The 24,250-nt window shown below is 48.8% G+C and overlaps 1 protein-coding gene across 11 annotated transcripts in view; it reads left to right on the top strand.

Moving 5' to 3' along the window:
* Positions 1-19,474, top strand: part of LOC144763708 (uncharacterized) — a 2,434,724-nt gene extending 2,415,250 nt beyond the window's left edge. For 9 of the 11 annotated variants that reach the window (XM_078649561.1, XM_078649562.1, XM_078649564.1 and 6 more), the window contains one exon: positions 18,283-19,474. In XM_078649561.1, coding sequence (XP_078505687.1) covers positions 18,283-19,339 — 1,057 coding nt within the window. In that variant the 3' untranslated portion in view covers positions 19,340-19,474. The remainder of the gene's footprint in view (positions 1-18,282) is intronic. The other 2 variants (XM_078649571.1, XM_078649572.1) reach the window with 1 other exon arrangement.
* Positions 19,475-24,250: the final 4,776 nt, after the last annotated feature.

The raw sequence follows: 24,250 nt of genomic DNA on the forward strand, positions 1-24,250 counted from the left end.
TATTCCTTTGGTTGATGTTGGGACTCTTTTTCCCGTGTTGCCACTGTTAGGGTTTTTGTATTTTCTATGAGTACGTGTGATCTCTGATTTCGTGTGCTAGAAGGTTTATTGGACATCTTGCTCTTAAGATGGTTAACTGGAAAGTTTGTAAAGACTCTAGTGGTTAGCGGAGAGGTCAGGTTATAGTTCTGTGATAATGGTCAGTCTACCATGTCTAGGCAGCTGTAACTGTTGAAGGTTGGTATTCCGGTCCAAGGTTCCCTGTAGGCGGGTTGATATGCGGGTTGATATGCTCTTCTACCGTGAATCTTCCAGTCGCCCTGATCTCTATAGTCATGCCCCCATTCTCCTTGATACCAATTATTTTGATTGTTTTCGTAACCCCAGTTTCCCTGATTCCAGTTATTTGTTCCGTGATCTGGTCGGTTCCAGGACCAATTTAGGGGTCGATTGGGGTCCTCAAAACGATGGCCTTGTCGAGGATAAAAGAAAGATAGTCGTTTAACATCCAACCCTGCGCTATTTCCTGATGATTCCCATGAACATATATAGTCCACTGCGCGGGGGTTTTCTAGGTTGACTATTATACAGTCTCCATGGATTGATTTTGGTTGCGGGCCTATCCATGAGACCCTTTTCACTGTTGTAATTCTGGTAGTATTATTTAATTGATTGGGTCTATTTATGTTCAACCAATGGCGGGTTTTGTTTAACAGGGACCAAGTTGGTTCATCTGAATCATTGGTTAGTTCTGGGACTCCTGTTATTACAACTACGAAGGGTGCTGCTTCTGGGGGAAGATTTACTAATTTTGGCCGTCTTTTGTTTGATCGTTCTACTTTGTTGGTTTGTCTCTGCGTCTGATCGTAACGTGAATTAGTTTGTGCTGATGGTATCAGGGGAGTATTTATGAGTGGAGTTTTAGCTGATGGAGCTTTTGCTGTTAGTTGATTTTGTGATACAGATAAAGTTTTAGTGGTTTCTTGAGGTATTTTAGTTTTTGTTGAAAGAATCGGGTTATTTGTCTTGTTTACTGGATCTCCTGTTTTCGTAGTGGTAGTATTTATGGTTACCGTTTTATTACTTGGTTGTTGTGAGTTGATAGTAGGTTTGACTCTCCCTGGTGTGGCCGTTGGTCCAGGCATAGTTAAAGTATCCTTGTTTCTAGGATTAGAAGTTGTTTTTGAGTTAGATTTCTATGCTTTTCTGAATAGGTTGTAAATGGTATTTAACTATTTCCGATATTTCTTTTGACCATGATGATTGAGCTCTGTCGTTATTAACATGTCTTGTTAAGTGAGAGGCCCCAATTTCTTGACAGATCTGTTTGGATTTAACTCTGGCATTGCGGGGTTCAACTGTGGGTACGTCAGAGTTGATATTACTATTAGATTCTACGATTACGAAGGATTTACCTTGACTTTGATCATTGTTTGGATCGTGCGGTGAGAACGATGAATCCGGAGCTGTATATATTTCAGCTGTGTTAATAGATTTTTTTGAGGGTATTTCTTTGTGTTGAAAAAGTTTGGGAATTGCTCCTTCCCTAGTTCCTCTTGACTCAGCCTGTGTAGAATCGTTTAATATTGGCTGAGGACTAGCAAAGATATCAGGAGTCTGCTCAAGATCCTGTGTCAGTTGTGAATCAGACAGTCGGGAGGACATTGATAAATCAACCATGTTAGGTATAGCATGTATATCAGCGTTTATTTCCGCGTTGATGTTATTTTGAGGTCGGTCTTTTGGGGTTTGAGCCTTTGCTATCATTCCCATAGATGAGCGTCTGGCTTGGTCTAGTTCATAAGAAACCCGACGTTCGATCAGCTGTACAGTTTGATCAATTGTTTGATTTACTTTGGTAATAAATTGATCAATGGGACCTACTGCACTCGTCATGTTTTTTTTCTGGGTCTTGCTTCTGGTGCTTCTTGTAGACATTGAACTGATTGTATAGGCGAGTATACCTTACATCGGTTTACTGGTGATCTATGAAAATATGGTATCCCTCAGTGAACAGCTAGCAGGACCTTATGCAGGGCTTTACCTTATGATGGTTGTTAGGGGGGTGGGCCCAGCCCAGTCTCCTCCGGTCTGTGACGGGCTAAGACGGGCCCACCCTTGGCCCAGGCTTCGCCCCGGGCTGCGACCCGCGCGCGTCCCGCGAGGCGCGTTGGTGGACTTGCTTAAGTTCCTGTCAGGTGAGGGGGGGCGAGGCACTGGGAGGGGGCGCGGCTCACGCGGGAAGAGGACACAGCTGGTGATGTTGAATGCTGGTCCTCGCAGTCCCGGGGCCGCGCCTCTCACCTCCTCTGCGGCCTCGCTGATGGACACCTCCTCACGCTGGGCACAGAAAAGGGCTGAAAATGCTTGAATGCTACTCCTGTAGCGACGAACTGGAAGCTCTGATTCGCAAAGTCCTCAGAACGAGCGGCACCCGCGGAGCGGGGGTCGCGAGAGGTGAAGAGCGCTTCGGTGGGGGCGGGGCACTGGGAGGGGGCGCGGCTCACGCGGGAAGAGGACACAGCTGGTGATGTTGAATGCTGGTCCTCGCAGTCCCGGGGCCGCGCCTCTCACCTCCTCTGCGGCCTCGTTGATGGACACCTCCTCACGCTGGGCACAGAAAAGGGCTGAAAATGCTTGAATGCTACTCCTGTAGCGACGAACTGGAAGCTCTGATTCGCAAAGTCCTCAGAACGAGCACATTCAGTTGTGAGGCTGGGTCCAGCTCCGCCCTCCCATCCTGCCAGGTTTGGGCCTGGCGAATGGTTTATTTAGTCAGGTCACAATGGCACTTTAAACTGAACATACAGGCTCTGCAATAGTAAGCCTGAGACATGTTGAAAGGGCTCCTTATGTGGGTGGCAAACCATTGCTGCAATCCCACTAGTACATTTAATTTACAAGCTTTGGCACATGTAGTACCACTTTATTCAATCCATCAATCAAACATGATTTGTAAAGCATGAGGGTACCCAGGCACCGTGAATCCTGCGGTAGAGGGGGGGGGGATCGGTTGAACCACCAGTTCTTGTGCATTTTCCTGAATTACAGCAGGGAGGTTCAGAGGTGCAGGGGGAAATCATTTCAGGACTTGGCAGTGATGCAGGAGAAGCAGTGTTTGCCACTGTTGCTTCGGCGCATGCAGGGGTTGTGAACGAGGGAGAGGGAGGCAGAGTGCAGGTGTCTGGTGGGTTGGTGGAAGTTCAGGCGGTGGTTGATGTATACTGGTCCTTGGTTGTGCAGGGCTATGTAGGTGTGGATCAGCATCTTGAATTGACATATCTTCTGATTGGGCGGCCAGTGTAGCTTCCTCAGGTGGGGGGTGATGTGGGTTCGTCTGGGGAGGTCAAGGATTTTATTTATTTATTTTATTTAGGAGCTGATATAGCACGCAGCTACCCCCGACGGGGGTGTCCCAGCACTAGGACAGACAAAGGAAGGAGTGGACTTTAGTCTCTGGAGAAGAGCCAAGTCTTAAGGTCTCGGCGGAAGATGGGTTCTGAGTTATTAAGTCATAGTGCCAGGGGAAGGCTATTCCAGATTTTGGCGGCGGCCACTGCAAAGGCTCTGCCGCCCATTCTAGTACGTCATAATCGGGGGGGGGTGTAAGGAGTCGCAGATAGTTGGATCTAAGAGCGCGGTTAGATTGGGCCAGCCTAAGCCGAGCTCTCAGATAGGCCGGGCCCGTATTCCGTAGTGCTCTAAAGACTAAGACCATAGATTTAAATTTGATGCGTTTAGCCACTGGGAGCAGTAGGTACTTCAGATGGGGGAGATCGAGTGACGGAAAGGGATATTGTAAATCAGCCAAGCTGCCGCGTTCTGGACCTTCTGCAAACGTCTGATCAGGTAGGCAGGAGCCCCTATGTACAGAGTATTTGCAAAGTCTAAATGGGAGGTGATAAGTGCATGAATAACGGTCCGACGTGAGTTCTGAGGGAGGAAGGGGAATATTTTTGGGATCATGTGGAGTTTTCCAAAACAGGCTGCCGATACTTGCTCAATTTGATTTTTACATGAAAGTTCAGTGTTGAATCTGACCCCTAGGTTCCTAGCTGATGTCACAGGTTCAGGAGGTGGGGACAGTTCTGAAGGCCACCAGAGGGAAGGTGGGGGAGGGCTAGGTTAGTTAAAGAATAGCACCTCCATTTTATCAGAATTGAGCTTGAGGGTGTTGAGGGCCATACAGGAAGAGATGTTGCGCAGGCAATGTCGAAAATTAGAGAAGGTAGCATCGGAGCGGTCCCTGAATGAGAACACTAATTGGGTGTCATCAGCGTAGGAGATCACACGGACTCCGCAGGCTTCAACTACTTGAGCTAGGGAGGATAGGTAAACGCTAAAAAGTAAAGGGCTAAGTGCGGATCCCTGTGGGACACCACAAGTCAGCGGTTCCTCAGTGGAGACAAAAGGCTGCAGAGAGACTAATTGAGAGCGGTTAGTTAAGAATGATCTGAACCAGGATCAAGGCGGCCCCTGGATCCCGAGGCTGAGTAGTCTCTCTACCAAGATGTCATGGTGTACCGTATCGAATGCTGCAGACAAGTCGAGCAGCACTAGCTTAGCTGACTCGCCTATGTCTACGCATTCGCTGATGTTTTCTGACACCTCCAACAGTGCAGTCTCGGTACTAAAGCCAGGTCTGAAACCGGACTTTTGAGTCGTGAAGGAGATGGTTGGCTTCAAGATAGGTTGCAAGTTGCTCCCGGACTATTTTTTCAAGAACCTTTGCCGGTTTAGGTAGAAGGGAGAAGGGGCGATAGTTTTTAAAAATCAATGGGCCGGCATCATTTTTTTCAAAAATAGGTATGAGCATGGCTTGTTTCCAGGCAGAGGGAGTGTAGTGAGGTGTTCCAGATGGAAGTCAGCAGAAAAATAATAAGGGAGGCAACTAAGCTAAAAAGCGACGCAGGGCAGAGGTCAATAGGCGAACCAGATTTGCAAGAGAGACATTTTTAAAGAGCAGCTTCGTGGGAGATAATGGAAAAGGAGGTGAAAGAGTGGGCATTGGATGGTTCTGTGCTAAGTTCAGGGTGTTGCAAGGAGGGGTCGAAGTTAGAGTAGATGTCAACAGTTTTATCCTGCAAAAAGTTAGTTAGAGAGGACGTCACAGAGCTCCTGAGTGGGGGAGTCCTACTGGATAAGGCGTCAGGGTTAACAAAACGTTTACAATTTTAACAAGCATTGGCATAGCCAATAGGTCTCGCCTTTGGGACCTTATAAGTGCTTAGCCATGCAACAGCTGATGTTTTTTTTAAAGGACAAACAGTGCTATCAGGCTCTGGCTGCCACTTAGACCATCACATCCCACGGATATATGAGAGAGAGAAGAGAGAGAGGTGTAGATAGAGGTAGAGAGGTAGGGGTAGAGAGAGGTAGAGGGGTAGGGGTAGAAAGAGGTAGAGGGGTAGAGAGGGGTAGAGGGGTAGGGGTAGAAAGAGGTAGAAGGGTAGAGAGAGGTAGAGGTAGAGGGATAGAGAGAGGTAGAGGTGTAGATAGAGGTAGAGGGCTAGGGGTAGAGGGAGGGGTAAGGGTAGAGAGAGGTAGAGGGGTAGGGGTAAAGAGAGGTAGAGATGGGGGTAGTGGTAGAGAGAGGTAGAGGGGTAGGGGTAGAGAGAGGTAGAGGGGTAGAGAGATGTAGAGGGGTAGGGGTAGAGAGAGGTAGAGGTAGAGGTAGAGGGGTAGGGGTAGAGAGAGGTAGGGGTAGGAGTAGAGAGAGGTAGAGGTAGAGCTAGAGGGGTAGGGGTAGAGAGAGGTAGAGGTAGAGAGAGGTACCCTCTATGGGTAAAAGCATAGCTAAGGCTGCATCACAGGATGAGACTGTTGGCACTGTTTTTGAGCCTGGTGGCCATCATTGGTACAGAGATTACACTGGCACAGGTGACCGGGAGCAGCGCAATTCCCACGTTGGAACCGGACAGGAGGGCCATACCATCACTTGCACAGCAGCCCACTGGCAGACGATCCCTTGTATGCCGGGTGGAAAGTGTGCCTTCCAACAGGGACTACATTGACACAGGAGACCTCTTGCACCAGCGGCCATAGGGATCCCCTCGCTGGAACAGGACAGCTGGCCCATACCAGCACCGGAGATCTCGGGAGCAGGGAGATCCGCCACAGGGAGTACACTGGCTCAGGGGATCTCATGTGCCAGGTCACATGGAGTGCACTGGCACACAGGTGAGGCTCATGTACCCGGAGATCCTCCCTCCCACACAAACAACCAAGTCCTCATGGGGCTGGGAGATTCCACCATAGGGAGTACACTAACCCAGGAGATCTGTTGTGCAGGAGTAGGGAGATTGCTTCACAAGTAGTAGGTTGGCATTGGAGACTGGGAACCAATATAGGTCTAAGCAATGTGGGCGAATGACTGGGAGACTCCTGCACTGGGGCAGGAAAACATGCACACGGGTCCTTGAGAAGGGGAGAGGGGTTGGCCTAACGGCTAAGGCGCTCGACCTCGGACCTGGGGATCTGGGTTCGAGTCTCGGTAACGACGCCAAAAAAAAAACCTGTGATTCTGGGCAAATCACTTAATCTCCCCGTGCCTAAAATTAAAGTTTGTCCTCATGTAACGTAACTGGTGCTATGTAAAGCGCTCTGATAACTGATTCGGTTCGGTTCTAGTTCGCGCTATGTAAAACTGCAAAAAAAAAAAAAAAAAGGCCGACTGGATGTGGTTGGGGAAGTTGATGCACGGATAAGGAAAGCACCTATGTGACAGGAGCAGCATTGGCGCAAAATCCGAAGGGACACTGGGACAATGATGCCACTAGAGTCCTCGGAGAAACTGACTCATGCACAGTTAAAAACCAACACACAAGACCCACTGAAAACACCCGCCTAGGGTGGAAGGAGGCAAGATCCGACCTCGCCGCTGCGCCTAGAGCGCCCCACAGAGCCCCACATCCTGGGAGAGCTTCGAACGCTCTGATGCTTCTGCGATGCGGTTTTATGGACATTTACGAAAAACCCTGAATAAAAAACACAGAACTGCTGACGTCTGTTTGCACACCCCGCCGCCATCAGTGGCGAGAGGCTAAGATTTAGCGCTCAGCCAGCTATAAAAAAACACGCATATCACAACATTACATTACAACTTTCTGTGACATATTTGGGAACCCTCAAACCATCACTTTATGCTGCCTTTAAACGGTGTCTTGAGGGTAAGAGTCAGTTAAACAAGCATAAAAGAGGTTATCAACATACACAGGCAACTGCCATGGTGTTCACATGACGGGTATACACACGGGAACTCGGGGCACCTCCCCCTTACTTGTCATATATGTATATTGTGCCGTACAATGTTCTGCCGTTGAGTAGATGCCCCCCAGATTATCTCTTCCTGAATTCAACGGGTAAAATGCGTTGTCCTTAATTCTTGTAAAGCTCGAAGCTCGTAGCTCGTGGCTGACGGCGGGCAGAATCCACATTTTACTTTTGGGCAGTTTAATATCGGGAGAAGCTTGGCCATTGACCTCACCTCTGCTCTCAATTGACTGGATGGGAACAATGTAAAGAAAATAAAGGGAAAAAAATCACACCCAGCTGCTGATGAATGTGCGTGTATTTGTTGGCGCTAGTCCAGCGCCTCCACAACAAGAGCACAAAGGAACCCTCACTGCTCTACAGAAGCCATGTACGACAGCCCTCCCGCCCCAACCACCCCACGTACCCCCCACCCCCTTTATATTCAGAGAGGCTTCGAGTGGCGAAAAAGAAAACAGGCAGCAGCGAACTCAATTCCAGAATAATTACATCTGGCTTCTGTCCGCCTGCGAGTAACGGCTTCCTCTTTCATTACAAGTAGGATTTTCTGTTTCACTCCCTGCCTTGCCTCAAAAAAGTTATCAGGCCTCTAAAGTACCAGACTGCTTGACGGCAGCGAGCTCTATCACCCGAACCACCCAGTTACTGCAGACAGCAAGCTCCTTCAATCACCAGGTTCCACAGGCAGCAAGCGTCCTCAGCAGTTAGGCTGTTGCAGGCAGCAAGCTTCTTCAGCCATCGGGCTAATGCAGGCAGCAAGCCTCCTCAGTCATTAGGCTGTTGCTGGCAACAAGAATATTTAGCCACCAGGCTATTAAATGTAGCAAAATCTTTGGTCAAAGCACCTCCTATATTTGCTGAATTACAGGCAACATGCGTCTCATACATGCAGCAGACCTGTTGGCTCACAGGCAATACATGTATTCATCTAAGATCAGAAGGAGTTTTCAGGCTCCTAGCCACAGGGATTGAATATGCTTCCATGGAGCTCAAGCGTTAAAAAGGCGAGACTTCACTCTCCAAACAAGCATTGGAAATGCAATAGGTCTCGCATTAGAAAAGTTGGAGTTATTGGTCTTGTAAATGACATATTTTATTTATTTGTTGGTTTTTAAAATTGCTAAATTGATGGCTTTGTCATTTACAATGCCAATAGTTATAACTTTCGCGAATGTGACACCTATAGCATTTGGAATGCAACATGTTTTGTATTTACGTGACTTAGATGGCAGCTCTGGTCGTTAGGCCACATCTCTAGAGAGCAGGAGAGTGCAGCAGGGGAGAGAAGCACAGCAATGCAATAGGTCTCGCATTAGGAAAGTTTGAGCTATTGGTATTGTAAAGGACACATTTTTTATTTATGTGCTTGTTTTGAAAATAGCGAAATTAATAGCTTTGTTATTTACAATGCCAATAGTTTTATCTTTCGCAAATGTGACACCTATTGTAACACAATATGTGTTGTGAGGGTGAGTGAGGGTGAGGGTGAGGGGTTGAGGGTGAGGGGTTGAGGGTGAGTGAGGGTGAGGGGTTGAGGGTGAGTGAGGGTGAGGGTGAGTGAGGGGTTGAGGGTGAGGGGGTGAGTGAGGGTGAGGGGTTGAGGGTGAGTGAGGGTGAGCGGTTGAGGGTGAGTGAGGGTGAGTGAGGGTGAGGGTTTGAGGGTGAGTGAGGGTGAGGGTGAGGGTGAGTGAGGGTGAGGGTGAGTGAGGGTGAGTGAGGGTGAGGGGTTGAGGGTGAGTGAGGGTGAGTGAGGGTGAGTGAGGGTGAGGGTGAGGGGTTGAGGGTGAGTGAGGGTGAGTGAGGGGTTGAGGGTGAGGGGTTGAGGGTGAGTGAGGGTGAGGGGTTGAGGGTGAGTGAGGGTGAGTGAGGGTGAGGGTGAGTGAGGGTGAGGGGTTGAGGGTGAGTGAGGGTGAGGGTGAGTGAGGGTGAGGGGTTGAGGGTGAGTGAGGGTGAGGGTGAGGGTGAGGGGTTGAGGGTGAGTGAGGGTGAGTGAGAGTGAGGGTGAGTGAGGGGTTGAGGGTGAGGGGTTGAGGGTGAATGAGGGTGAGGGGGTGAGGGTGAGGGGTTGAGGGTGAGTGAGGGTGAGGGTGAGGGGTTGAGGGTGAGGGGTTGAGGGTGAGTGAGGGTGAGGGTGAGGGGTTGAGGGTGAGTGAGGGTGAGGGGTTGAGGGTGAGTGAGGGTGAGGGTGAGTGAGGGTGAGTGAGGGTGAGGGTGAGGGGTTGAGGGTGAGTGAGGGTGAGGGGTTGAGGGTGAGTGAGGGTGAGGGTGAGTGAGGGTGAGGGTGAGTGAGGGTGAGGGGTTGAGGGTGAGTGAGGGTGAGGGTGGGTGAGGGTGAGGGTGAGTGAGGGTGAGTGAGGGTGAGTGAGGGTGAGGGTGAGTGAGGGTGAGGGGTTGAGGGTGAGTGAGGGTGAGGGTGAGGGTGAGTGAGGGTGAGGGTGAGTGAGGGTGAGGGGTTGAGGGTGAGTGAGGGTGAGGGGTTGAGGGTGAGTGAGGGTGAGGGTGAGGGTGAGTGAGGGTAAGGGGTTGAGGGTGAGGGGTTGAGGGTGAGTGAGGGTGAGGGTGAGTGAGGGTGAGGGGTTGAGGGTGAGTGAGGGTGAGGGGTTGAGGGTGAGTGAGGGTGGGTGAGGGTGAGGGGTTGAGGGTGAGTGAGGGTGAGTGAGGGTGAGGGGTTGAGGGTGAGTGAGGGTGAGTGAGTGAGGGTGAGGGTGAGGGGTTGAGGGTGAGTGAGGGTGAGTGAGAGTGAGGGTGAGTGAGGGGTTGAGGGTGAGGGGTTGAGGGTGAGTGAGGGTGAGGGTGAGTGAGGGTGAGGGGTTGAGGGTGAGTGAGGGTGAGTGAGGGTGAGGGAGGGTGAGGGTGAGTGAGGGTGAGGGGTTGAGGGTGAGGGGTTGAGGGTGAGTGAGGGTGAGGGGTTGAGGGTGAGTGAGGGTGAGGGGTTGAGGGTGGGTGAGGGTGGTGAGGGTGAGGGTGAGTGAGGGTGAGGGGTTGAGGGTGAGTGAGGGTGAGTGAGGGTGAGGGTGAGTGAGGGTGAGTGAGGGTGAGGGTGAGTGAGGGTGAGGGTGAGTGAGGGTGAGGGTGAGTGAGGGTGAGGGGTTGAGGGTGAGTGAGGGTGAGGGTGAGTGAGGGTGAGGGTGAGGGGTTGAGGGTGAGTGAGGGTGAGGGGTTGAGGGTGGGTGAGGGTGAGTGAGGGTGAGGGGTTGAGGGTGGTGAGGGTGAGTGAGGGTGAGTGAGGGTGAGGGTGAGGGTGAGTGAGGCTGAGGGTGAGTGAGGGTGAGTGAGGGTGAGTGAGGGTGGGTGAGGGTGAGTGAGGGTGAGTGAGGGTGAGGGGTTGAGGGTGAGTGAGGGTGAGGGTGAGTGAGGGTGAGGGGTTGAGGGTGAGTGAGGGTGAGGGGTTGAGGGTGAGTGAGGGTGAGGGTGAGGGTTTGAGGGTGAGTGAGGGTGAGGGGTTGAGGGTGAGTGAGGGTGAGTGAAGGTGAGGGTGAGTGAGGGGTTGAGGGTGAGTGAGGGTGAGGGTGAGTGAGGGTGAGGGTGAGTGAGGGTGAGTGAGGGTGAGGGTGAGGGTGAGTGAGGGTGAGGGGTTGAGGGTGAGGGGTTGAGGGTGAGTGAGGGTGAGGGGTTGAGGGTGAGGTGAGGGTGAGTGAGGGTGAGGGGTTGAGGGTGAGTGAGGGTGAGGGTGAGTGAGGGTGAGTTAGGGTGAGGGTGAGTGAGGGTGAGGGGTTGAGGGTGAGGGGTTGAGGGGGTTGAGGGTGAGTGAGGGTGAGGGTGAGTGAGGGTGAGTGAGAGTGAGGGTGAGGGTGGGTGAGGGTGAGGGGTTGAGGGTGAGGGGTTTGAGGGTGAGTGAGGGTGAGGGGTTGAGGGTGAGTGAGGGTGAGGGTGAGTGAGGGTGAGGGGTTGAGGGTGAGTGAGGGTGAGGGTGAGTGAGGGTGAGGGTGAGGGTGAGGGAATGAGGGTGAGTGAGGGTGAGGGGTTGAGGGTGAGTGAGGGGTTGAGGGTGGGTGAGGGTGAGGGTGAGTGAGGGTGAGGGGTTGAGGGTGAGGGGTTGAGGGTGAGTGAGGGTGAGGGTGAGGGTGAGTGAGGGTGAGGGTGAGTGAGGGTGAGTGAGGGTGAGGGGTTGAGGGTGAGTGAGGGTGAGTGAGGGTGAGGGGTTGAGGGAGGGTGAGGGTGAGTGAGGGTGAGGGGTTGAGGGTGAGTGAGGGTGAGTGAGGGGTGAGGGGTTGAGGGTGAGTGAGTGTGAGTGAGAGTGAGGGTGAGTGAGGGGTTGAGGGTGAGGGGTTGAGGGTGAGGGGTTGAGGGTGAGTGAGGGTGAGGGGTTGAGGGTGAGTGAGGGTGAGGGTGAGGGTTTGAGGGTGAGTGAGGGTGAGGGGTTGAGGGTGAGGGTGAGGGTGAGTGAGGGTGAGGGTGAGTGAGGGTGAGTGAGGGTGAGTGAGGGTGGGTGAGGGTGGGTGAGGGTGAGTGAGGGTGAGTGAGGGTGAGGGTGAGTGAGGGTGAGTAAGGGTGAGGGGTTGAGGGTGAGGGGTTGAGGGTGAGTGAGGGTGAGTGAGGGTGAGGGTGAGTGAGGGTGAGGGTGAGTGAGGGTGAGTGAGGGGTGAGGGTGAGTGAGGGTGAGGGTGAGGGGTTGAGGGTGAGTGAGGGTGAGGGTGAGTGAGGGTGAGGGTGAGGGTGAGTGAGGGGTTGAGGGTGAGTGAGGGTGAGTGAGAGTGAGGGTGAGTGAGGGGTTGAGGGTGAGGGGTTGAGGGTGAGTGAGGGTGAGTGGTTGAGGGTGAGTGAGGGTGAGGGTGAGTGAGGGTGAGTGAGGGTGAGGGGTTGAGGGTGAGTGAGGGTGAGGGTGAGTGAGGGTGAGGGTGAGTGAGGGTGAGGGTGAGTGAGGGTGAGTGAGGATGAGGGGTTGAGGGTGAGTGAGGGTGAGGGTGAATGAGGGTGAGGGGTTGAGGGTGAGTGAGGGTGAGGGGTTGAGGGTGAGGGTGAGTGAGGGTGAGGGGTTGAGGGTGAGGGGTTGAGGGTGAGTGAGGGTGAGGGTGAGTGAGGGTGAGTGAGGGTGAGTGAGGGTGAGGGGTTGAGGGTGAGTGAGGGTGAGGGTGAGTGAGGGTGAGGGGTTGAGGGAGGGTGAGGGTGAGGGTGAGTGAGGGTGAGGGTGAGTGAGGGTGAGGGTGAGTGAGGGTGAGGGTGAGTGAGGGTGAGGGGTTGAGGGTGAGTGAGGGTGAGGGTGGTGAGGGTGAGTGAGGGTGAGGGTGAAAGGCTGAGTGAGGGTGAGGGTGAGTGAGGGTGAGTGAGGATGAGGGGTTGAGGGTGAGTGAGGGTGAGGGTGAGTGAGGGTGAGGGGTTGAGGGTGAGTGAGGGTGAGGGGTTGAGGGTGAGTGAGGGTGAGGGTGAGTGAGGGTGAGGGGTTGAGGGTGAGGGGTTGAGGGTGAGTGAGGGTGAGTGAGTGAGGGGGAGGGGTTGAGGGTGAGTGAGGGTGAGGGTGAGTGAGGGTGAGGGGTTGAGTGAGGGTGAGGGTGAGTGAGGGTGAGGGGTTGAGGGTGAGTGAGGGTGAGTGAGGGTGAGGGTGAGGGGTTGAGGGTGAGTGAGAGTGAGGGGTGAGTGAGGGGTTGAGGGTGAGGGGTTGAGGGTGAGTGAGGGTGAGGGGTTGAGGGTGAGTGAGGGTGAGTGAGGGTGAGGGTTTGAGGGTGAGTGAGGGTGAGGGTGAGTGAGGGTGAGGGGTTGAGGGTGAGTGAGGGTGAGGGTGAGTGAGGGTGAGTGAGGGTGAGTGAGGGTGAGGGTGAGTGAGGGTGAGTAAGGGTGAGGGGTTGAGGGTGAGTGAGGGTGAGGGGTTGAGGGTGAGTGAGGGTGAGGGTGAGTGAGGGTGAGTGAGGGTGAGGGTGAATGAGGGTGAGTGAGGGTGAGGGTGAGTGAGGGTGAGGGTGAATGAGGGTGAGTGAGGGTGAGGGGTTGAGGGTGAGTGAGGGTGAGTGAGGGTGAGGGTGAGTGAGGGTGAGTGAGGGTGAGGGGTGAGGGTGAGTGAGGGTGAGGGTGGGTGAGGGTGAGGGTGAGTGAGGGTGAGGGTGAGTGAAGGTGAGGGTGAGGGTGAGCGAGGGTGAGGGTGAGGGTGAGTGAGGGTGAGTGAGGGTGAGTGAGGGTGAGTGTGATGGGAGATGTATATGGGCATATAACGAGAAAGCGAAAGTGAAAGAACAGGTGATGTGGAGGACTCAGAGGTAATCAGAACGGGGCCCGAACGCAGAGGAGATGGCTTCGAGCTCCAGTACACCACCCTGGCAGCAGGTGTAAGGTGGCTGAAGCAGACAATGCGCATCTTGACGACGGAGGAATCCCATTTCAAAAAGCATCCAGGGCCCTGCATTATAGCTTTGGGCTTTGCTGACAATCACTGATCAGGAAGTCCTTTGCTAACTGGTAACGACCTCTGCTACTGGACGCAGCCTGTGGTGGGCACATTGCTTGTACTGCAGAAAAAGTTAAGCAGCACGTGAGAAGATACCTCTGGCTGCAGGTGGGAGCAAAGTACAGGCCCTGCACCCTCCTCAGTCTGCATGCATGCACGGAGCTTGAATTGCCGTGGCTCTGAGATTTTGGTGGCTTAATGCAAAGTTGCCAGGTTTTGCATGTATGTGCACTGAACACCAGGTTTGTAGAACTGAGCTTTGATTTAACAAACGAGTGTCTTCTGGGAGTTATAGTTTTCGTGTGCCAATATGTAAAAAAAAAATAGGCTAATCTCCATGCCCGATAACTATCTGTAGTAGAAAATATCAGGAGTAAGAGAGATGGTGATTGGCACAAATGAAGGGCTGGTAACCTTATTTGTGGCACAGAACCGTTTGCAACCAAAAAGATTGGCTTTCTGGATAAGAAAGTAAGGTTAGCAATAGGCAAAGAAAAGAGACTGCTAGAGGCACACACAAAAGCCAGCTGCTGCTGTGTGTAGGACCACCGGTGAGCCCAGCCTGCCTTGAGCATGTTACACACTCCATTCAGCGTCATCGGAGTGCAAAGTTCCCAGAGAAACAAGAAAGGAAACAAGACGGAGGGCATTGCTGTGGGGAGGGGGGGGAGGAGAAATGCACACGGCGGGCAGGGGAGGGGGCGGAGCGGGGAGAGCGGCATGAGGGTGTGAAGCAGCCGGGGCCTTTGAAGTGAAGCTAAGCTTCACTTCAAAAGGTGTGGGAGGAATGCGGCTGAGGGAACAGACGGCGATTTGGTGATGTGCACGCGCATTTTAGGTCAATGCGCTTGCGCATTGACCTAAAAGCCACGGGCACAGCAGCAAATCGCCACAGTTAGGTAAGCTTTGTTTAAAGCCCTATAGTCTCGCTTCTCTCAATGCGCATGCGCATTGATAGGTCACGAGACCTAAAAAACAAGCAAAAGCAAACGCGGGGGGAGTGCGGCCGGCTGAGAGCAGGCAGCATTTACCTTTGGGAGCGAGCATGATAATTGCTATCAGATGGCGGCTCTCGCTCCTGCAAGGTAATCGCCAAACGTGCACGCGTTGCCATTCAAAGCAATGCAACGTGTGCACGTTTTTGCCTCAAAAAGTGAATGAATGGCTAAAGGTCTCTTTCCTATGCAGCGCATGCGAGACCTAAAAAGGGATTTGGATGAGTTGCTGGCTGAGTCGATCTTTTTAGCATAGAAGTCTTTCATTTTAGCACGCTTTAATCTGTGAAAGTTCTTGATAGCGGCTCTATAGGTGGCTTTTTCCTCTATACAGTTGAATGGCAGTTGAATTCTATATGGTCTGCAGTCTTTTCAGGAGGTGAGCAGTGATTCCTACATAGAGTCAGTTACCGTAGTACAGCCAGCTGGTGACTAGGTGTTGAATGACAGCAGATCTTGTTTTAAAGGGGAGCCATTTGAAGATCTCACGGAGTGTTATGTGCCCGGGTTAGGCCCTAGTATCGAAGCCGTACATTTTCTTATATTGGCCTAAGTTTGCACAATAACATTTCTTCTGTGACCTTTTGCACCTATTCGTGTGCGTGTTAATGGTGGATTTGTTTCTCTGAAACTACTTCTGTTTATACATCTAGCTTCTCATAACATTATCAAAATGCCTCGGACACAATGTACAAGGCCTTATTATGCACAATGTACAAATTTAGTTCTATCGTCATCCACGGGGCGATAGGGCTATCTACATATCCATAACATTGCTAATCTATAGGTCTATCACAAGGATGCTTTCTATTATAAATAATGAGCATCCCAAAAGATTAGCAGGGGAGGCCCTTCACCTGACACCGAGGGTCCCTGCATGCTGAGACTTCACCACGCAGCAGTCTAACATCTCAGTGAGAGGTGTCCAGTTCATGACCAAGGCGTGCGCCTACATTCTCTCCCACCAGGTAATAGGATTGGCTTCACACCTACACACACTCTAGGTACACACAGAGTATGGTTTGCATAGTAGGAGTACGCTGGATTACTGCCTTGTTTCCTATGCCTGCATATATACACAGTTTTACTACATTGTTAGAACTGTATCAACTATTTACTCTTTTTGTGCTTGTAATCACTTTCATCTGCTTCTGTCTACTGATTATCGGAACACATGTATTCTATACAAGAATAATGTTAGTTCAATGAACATATTGAAAACGTCCCACTGTGTATTCTCTGTCTATTTCTCTGAGCACAAGTAAGCACGGGTGACTGTGGGAAAGGTTCTGATCTGTTACCACGATGCCTGAGGGGTCAGGTTTGTCATGTTCAGTGGTTGCCAGAAAGTATTCGCTCCTTGGTGAGGACAGGGGACTTATGATGGCACTGTGAGCTAGCAGGTGTCTAGGCTAACATATCCTACGGTGTGCTGGGAATCAGTCGGGCACCTCACCCAAAGTTTATGTTCTCCAACAAGCGCACAGATCCTACGGATTAGTGGGAACTACACAATAGGAACATGTGGCAAGCTGGTGAAGGAGACTGTTTTTCTCTGGTTTTTCATGGTGAGCTTGCTGTCCAGAATGATGCCAAAGTTGCAGGCATCATCTGTCAGATTTGGTGACGGTCACAGTTTGGAAGGCCACCAGGAGTCGTTCCACAATGAGGCATTGTTCCCAAAGATCAGACCTACTAGGGGACGTATAAGTAAATTAAATATGCCAATTGCGGATAAGCCTATATTATCATGTTTTGAGGAGAGAGCTCAAGCACTTTAGCACTGGTTAGTAGCGGTAAAGTGTGCAGAGTCCACATACCAGCAAAAACAAGGTTAGAAAAAGTAGAAGAGGAAGGCAAAATGTTGGGGGTAAGACCACTCTAACGCTGATCGGTCAAACAACTTCCTTTTCCAAGGATATAGATTGTCGCAATCTATCTAGCCAACTGGATATGAATAGTAGCAACACAACCATCCTAGTGTTACTTGCAAAATACTGATTTCATATCTCAACTATAAGGAGCTTTTAGTCAGTTGCGGCCTACATGAGGGGCAGGTGGAGGGGTCGCGCGGGGGAAGGCAGGACGGGTTTAATTAAAATAAAATAAAAACGTACCTTCCCAGGTCCCGCGCCACCTCAGCTCCTGGCCTGGTCCTGTGTTTTCCTGCTGCTCTCCTAAACAGGAAGCAGCCACAGGCAGCCTCCCTCCCCTCCCCTAAGCGAATCACAACGCTGCAATTACATTTTATACAATAGGACTACATCCTTAAGAAATGGACCGGGATAAATGTTGAATCTAAAATAACATCCTGTGTTATAGGAGGAGCTAAAGGAAACATGTGCTTCACCCCAATTGCCCTATTCTCTGTGCTCCATGCAGCTGCACAAGGGTCTAGAATACATACAGTTGTCTTACCAGATTGACATTTACGACACTTAGAAAATCATAAACAGTTTCCCTTTAAACTGAGTACATGTGGCTGAGATTCTTCAGAAGATCATAGGCAGTATTACAGAGGTGAAAACACCAACTCTCAAGAGCAAAATATTGGGGATCGGAGGATAGCAAAACCAGCTTACAACTGTTGCTTTCAACATCCAGTGCAATATATGTCAATGCAAATTTCAGGTTTGGCCAGAGTTTCTATGTTAAAGTACTACCGGGTTGAAAGCTAAGGTAGTTTGAAGGATATAAAAAGTAGCAACAGGACTGTGTCTATTGCTTTGACACTGCAGATTTGCTAAAGTAGTATTTTTCAAATTTTCCATCTGGCACATGAAAGGCACACAAGGAGCTTTTTTGCTCCTACCTTCACTTACTTTTTACTGATGTATAAACAAGGGCCCTCTGAATGGGTCCATCCCTCTTTAGGCTCCCTTTTGTTTCTGCCTTTATTTCCTCTGTCTTCTAGACCTGCATGTTAACATGTGTCTCTCTACCTCCTACTCACTGGTGTACTTAGGTTCCCATAGACCTGCCCTTCCCACGTTCCTTGTTCTCTATTGTGCCTCACCTGATACATTTCAACAAGTCACTGTTTCATCTGTGAGAGAACTGTTCTGAGTACCCTAAGCCAGAAGTTCTTTAAGGTCCCCTTTGCAGTGAAATGGAATCATGCAGGAGATGAAGGTCAGAGGTTGTAAAATAGAGAACGATAAGGTAAGAAAGAGAGCCACAATATTGGACAACGCTTCTTCAGACTTTGATATATTTCACTCAGCCTCTCACATCTCTGTGCCCCTTCTCTTCCCCATAGTCAAATCTAGTAAGGACTCACACTACATTGTTTTTTCCAAGGATGACAGGTCCAATACTGTGTCGTGGCAGGCCGTAAATAATTTTCGGGACGTCTGACACTCAATAGTTTGTAGTCATGCTTACTATGCTATCAGAAAAGCAATTTGTCTTTTGTTCTTTGAATGCTGTTTTTTTTCTGTGTCTAGGGGTTTGTAGATAAATTATAGTGGGAGTTTTAGAGAAGAAATACCATTGTATGTACGTTCTGTCTAATTTAAAAAAAATTGTGCACTAAAGTCATAAACCACTAAGGTGTCAAAGTTAGTATGCATTTTGGTTCTTTTTCAGTGCATGCACATTTATTAACAAAATAAATAACACGTATTTCAACTTTTTTAGGTGCTGGGCGACAGATATAGTTAAAGAATATTCAAGCAAACCATCAGAAAAAAAATTGTATGCTGCTAGCATGTTTCGTAAAAAAAGCATGCCTTCTGACAAAAACCTCTTTGTTGATAAAAACCTGCTACCTGATAAGAACCTCATTCCTGACAAAAACATTATAATTGAAAAAACTATGGATCTGGAAAAAAAACTTCTAGAAAAAGACATCCCACTTGAAGCAAAGGACCTTTCTGAGAAGAAGGAGTTGCCTGAAAGCCAAATACCTGATGAAATAATTATGCCTTCCATCGACATGGCGGATGCTGGCGACATGAAGCACCCTGAATCAAGCATGCATATTAGAGATGCCACACCTTCTAGAACCAGCTTGCCACCAGCAAACAGAAGACCTCTTGAAAACGTCAGTTCTCCTGAAAAAAGTAGTCCTTTTGAAAAAAACATAATTGCAGAAAAATTCATGCTTCATGAAAAAAGAACATTTACTGGAAAAAAAGTTGATCAACAAAGTGATAACACACAGAGAGATAGGAAAGTGAATTTTCTTAGGCCTCCCAGTATGGATTCTTTACTCGAAAGGGATTCTCATTCCCCAATGTTGCCCAAGGGGAAAGGGAATATAACTTACAAAGAGAACTCCAGTTCAGTCTCAGACAGCTCATCCTCTACAGTGCAAGCCCATAAAATCCCATCGTCCCACCAGCACTCCTCAAGATTAAAATCACCCTTGTCATCAGAGTCGTTCACCGGCCAAGAGGATGTAGACGAGTGTCAGTCTCCCGACTGTCCGGGTTGCACTTGTTCACCCACGAGACCGTACAAAAGTCCACATGGCAACACTGTCCATTTTGAAACAATGGATGAAGACAGAGATTCTCCTGACAATTACAAGTATCGTAAAACACCGTCCACTCTACCTTCTGAAGACCGCACGCCTACTCTCCCCTCTGGGTTATTTCCACAAGGAAAAACAAAATCTTTGGCACGTTCACGGTTTCAACTTTCTGAGGACTCTGAAGGCAAAACCAAGTTCCCCTCACTCTTCCGCCCATGAAATATACTTCTTTTTCAGTAAATTTTGAAAATAGTTTAATGTGACCGGCTAATATGCATTATCTCTATCTTGGATCTGTAAAATGGAACTGCATGGATAAATATGCTTGAGTTGAGTAAATATATTATAAAGCTTGCTGTTATTCTCCTTGTTTTGTCCTTAAAATGTGGTTGAGCTTGGAGAACCTTTTTGCTTTGGTGGGTGTTGAATAAAATGGTATATTTAACCAGCCATTGGGGAAATATTAAAGTTTCTCTCCAACGCTGTCTAAATAGTAAGGAATTTGTTCCATTTAGCAAAAAATAACAAAAGGAAAAACAGACTAAAAGATCATTTACCAGAAAACGGCTAAATACTAATGATTCTACCTGACTAGAGGGTAGAAAATAGCAATGTAATTATTAACGTTTACCTGGCAAAATAACAGGAATCATATCAAATGTATCCAGGAGCTAAGCAAATAGAAAAGAAAGTTCTCTAATTACAAGGTGCTCAAGTAAATTCAAAAAGTTAATTATTATTTGGCTGTAGCGAGATAATCAGCAAAACCTAACTTTTAACAAGGTCAGTAGCAGTTTATCTGTCTGTCAGATAAATAACTTTTTTTATTTATCCAGTTGCAGGTTAAATAGCAGAAACTATGTACTATTACCCCGATGTTCTGGAACTATTAACATGGCCACTGGTTCTGGTTAAATAGCAGCTCTAATACCCGGGTAAAGAGTAAACAAAGATCACCATTTCCTATTGGCCAGCTAACTAGTAGATATTTCTAGTATTCACTTGATAGCTAACTAAATGCAGAGCTTCTGCACTGTTTGGGCCATGTCACCAGGTAAATAGCTGAGATTCAATACTTTTCACCCAGCGGCTAAATAAATGTAGGATATTCGGTACTATTTGACCAGTAGCCATGCAAATAGAAAACTACTTTTATCTAGCTACGAGCTCTATAGCAGAGATTCTATAGTGTTAACTTTTGGTAAAAGCTGTGCGCATTTACTTACCTTCTCATTCTTCTTGCGAGAGGGATGATAAGGGTGACCTCACTGGGAAGTCTCACCACTCTCCTGCAGATTGTCTGAGAGGAAGGTAAAGAGACACCAAGCAAGGTACCAAGAAGTTGTACAAGATGGCAGAAGCAACATAGAAGTATCTTAGAAAAGAAAAAACAAACAATTTACAGAAAACACTCTTATAATATGCAATCAAAAAATAGAAATAAAAACGAAGAAAAATCTTAACGCAAGAATGCTAACTAGAACTCAGAAGAAAAGACAATCAAAAACCCTTAACACAAAAATTCAAATTGGAACACAATAGCAGAAACAAGGAAATGAGGTGCAGTGGGAGAAGAACGTGACCAGTCAGATCCCTGAATGTTGAGATATGCATAGGATCAAACTTTGAGCTTTTATATAGAAATCCAATGCTGACACCTTCGAATGACCCAGGACACCACCATCTTGTATATGCAAGATATGTAGAATTATAGTTCCTGTTACTGAGAATCATGTTGGTTTGTCCTCCGACCTAGAGATGTCCCACACTTCTAAAAACACCAATTGCAAACTTCTTTACCTTTTTTCATTGTTCAAAGAAGTGTGGCCTCAAGAAGTTGGAGTATCGCCTGCAGATAAATATTATTCTTTTCCCCAAACATCTTGTATTTCTTTACAGTGTCTCCAAGAGGCATGTGTGATTAGCGGCTCCCGCTTCTCAAAGCAACTTAGCAGGGTCTGCAAAGACTTATGCTTTCAGTCCTCATTTGATGGGGTGCGCGACTACTTGCATCTCTCATTCGGTGAAGCATAACAACCATCTGTCAGGGAAATAGTAAAGTTTATATGCCAATTGCCTGTCTACTGAACAAATAGAACAAAAGTTTTACCGCTGGATTAATTGTGAAGGTTATGTGCTATTTGATCTGCCACCAGCAAAATATTGTAGGACCTTTGCCATTTACCCATACTCTTGCAACTAACTAAATAGTGCAGACCTCTTATCCTAATTAGTTTCCACCACCTAAATTAGGATTCTCACTGGCCAAATAAGACAGAATACTTGCTGTTTACTAAATCTTGGACCAAATAGTACAGGATCTCTATTTACTTAGGCGCATACTAAATAGTACAGACTCCATTTATGTTTATACAGCACACAACTCCTTCAATGTGCATCTCTCCATTCATTTGTGGTATCATATTCAATTTATACCCTATGCAGACTGGAGTAGCTTGTGAAGGAAACTGCTAAATATAATCTTTCAAACCACCAACTACGTGGTCGGTACAAAGACTCCACTTCATGGCTGGAGTACAAATATGTGCTTTTCATTTTATTATCAAAATCTTATTTTAATTCATAATTCCTAAATATATATATATATTTTTTTGATTTTTAAAAACCTTTATTAACATTCGTGCACAGGTACACAGCTTTGCGCCTACAACCATAGTATGGCCGGCAGCATGTTACCGCAGTTGCTGAGCATCAATGTGTGATTGATAACGACTAACAGATTAACACAGCAAGCCGCCTACAACCACTCCGGGCCGGCCGCGTATTGGACTAGTTTCAGTATATCTATAATAGCAGACATGGCAAGAACGAGAAAAAAAAGAAGGAATCGACATGTAGACAATAAATCAGATGTGTAGTCCACGTAATGAACGTGCACCATGGATCACTCCCTCATTGCCTATCACACATCAGACATGCATGCCTCAGGTACGTCCGCAGTGTGTTTGTGCAACCCAATACGTGGAGATACATTTTCGATGCAACAGGATAGGCAAGATTTAACTGTAGTATGTATTACCGTGGCTGGGTGACCTCTCAAGGTGTGTCGTGTGCATATTGCACATGTCTGGGTAGTGGTGTTCCTGCCCTCACACACTGTGTAGGCATCCTCTCCTACCTAGATCTTAGCTAATGCTCTCGCAATGTGACCCCCACATCTGCCCAGTGCGGGTCGTATGAGAGGGGTGTTAGATTCCCTAGCGGTGCCACCACTTGGATGTGGCATGTATCAGCAGGAAATGGTCATCATGTAGGGGTATGTCCTCCCTCTAGGTCTGGCAGGGCACTATCGGTTGACTACGTCGCCGTCTGAATCAAGTATGTGTGTAGTGGGCCCCAGATATCCGTCGGCCTAGATGTCATTGATTGCATTTCAGAGTATATTCCATATTGCTCCTGACAGTACACCATGTCTTGCATTCATCCCTTAAATTTGGGGGCGCGCCCCCTCCCCCACCTGCACGCCAGCCGTCTTTTGGCCAATAATAGTGCTACATTGGTGAACTTCCTGCTACGCCTCGGAATCTGCGCCGTGTAGCCCAGTAAAAACATAAGAGGGTTCATCTCTATCGTGCTATCTGTCATGAGCTCTAGCGCCCCATGGATCTGCCCCCAGTATAGTCTCACTTGCGGACACTCCCATGCCAAATGCATGAAGCCAGCACCAGGTTGCTGACATCGTTCACAACAATCTGAGTCTGTAAGATGAAATCTATATTTTCGAGCAGGGGTGTGTAGAAATTTATAATGGATTATTTTAAAACGGCAACTTGACATCAAAGTCCCTGCGAGTCCACAGCAGTATTCCCAATGCTCATCTGTCACCTCACTGCCAAAATCTGCAGCCCAATGTGCCCTAGCTGTACCCACCACTGCCGGCATATTACTACGCATGCTGTTATATATGCTAGACACCAAGTGTGTGCCATCAGCGCTGTTCAGAACCACAGTAAGGGGAGCCGTGCAAGGGGGTTCTTCTGGGTAGTCAGGGAGCACCGTTTTCAGTCCTTCTCGCAGTCGGATATAATAGAACACCTCCAAAGGGCTAGGGGGAAGATCACCAAAGAATTGCTCCCGGGAGCGGAATACTCCTCCAAGAAATAAGTCGCCCCATGTACCTATATTAAGCCGGCGACACATATTGCGGAAGCCTGATTCTTGAAATAATGCTATCTGAGGGTGGTAGGAAAGAGGCATTCGGGCGCGTATAGCATCGACGCCCGCAGTCGACGCCCTATCCTCTGCCATGCATCTACCGTGCATGTCACTGTGGTGGGCGGGGTATCAAGAACCCTAGCAGGACCATAGACGATACCAGTTAACGGCAACGGGTGAGCAATCCAGTCCTCAACCGCAATCTGCGGCATAAAGCTGACAGGTTTCATCCAGTGATATAAATAGTGCGCCTGTGCACTCAGATAATATATCTCAAAGTCCGGTATGTCAAAGCCTCCCATGTTGTAAGGCTGCGCCATGCCGGCCCATTTGAGTCGTGCCTGTCTACCCCCCCACACCAACCGAATCAATTCAGACTTCAAGGTCTTAAAAAAAAGGACCTTGGATAGTATGGTATGTTAAGAAAATAATAAAGGAATCGGGGCAAGACTACCATTTTGATGAGCGAGACCCTGGCAGCCATCGATAGTGGGAGACCAATCCCACGCGAAACCGAATCCGTCAGTTTGGTGATGGCCGTACCATAATTTAGCCGGAGCGTCTCATCTCTATCTCTGGATATTTGGATACCTAAGTATCGTAGATCAGTATGGCACCATTCCAAGGGGTAATCCAATGGAAACTCAGACACTGCGGCAGTCAATGGGAACAGCTGTGACTTCCCCCAATTTATCATTACACCAGACAGACCACCAAAGGCTACAAACTCCCTCAGTAGGGCATTCAGGTTATTCCGATGGTCTTTGACGTAGAGCGTTACATCGTCCGCATAGAGCGAAATGGAGAGCTGTCTCTGAAAGCAATGGAAGGAGCTGTCTTTGTGTAATTGTCGTTTACGACACGCCAATGGTTCTATCGCTATGGCGAACAAGAGGGGGGACAGTGGGCATCCCTGACAGGTGCCTCTAGTGATCGCAAAGGCCTCCGACAAGC

Source organism: Lissotriton helveticus, chromosome 6 (genome assembly GCF_964261635.1).
Source record: "Lissotriton helveticus chromosome 6, aLisHel1.1, whole genome shotgun sequence".
In the NCBI taxonomy this organism is placed as follows: Eukaryota; Metazoa; Chordata; class Amphibia; order Caudata; family Salamandridae; genus Lissotriton; species Lissotriton helveticus.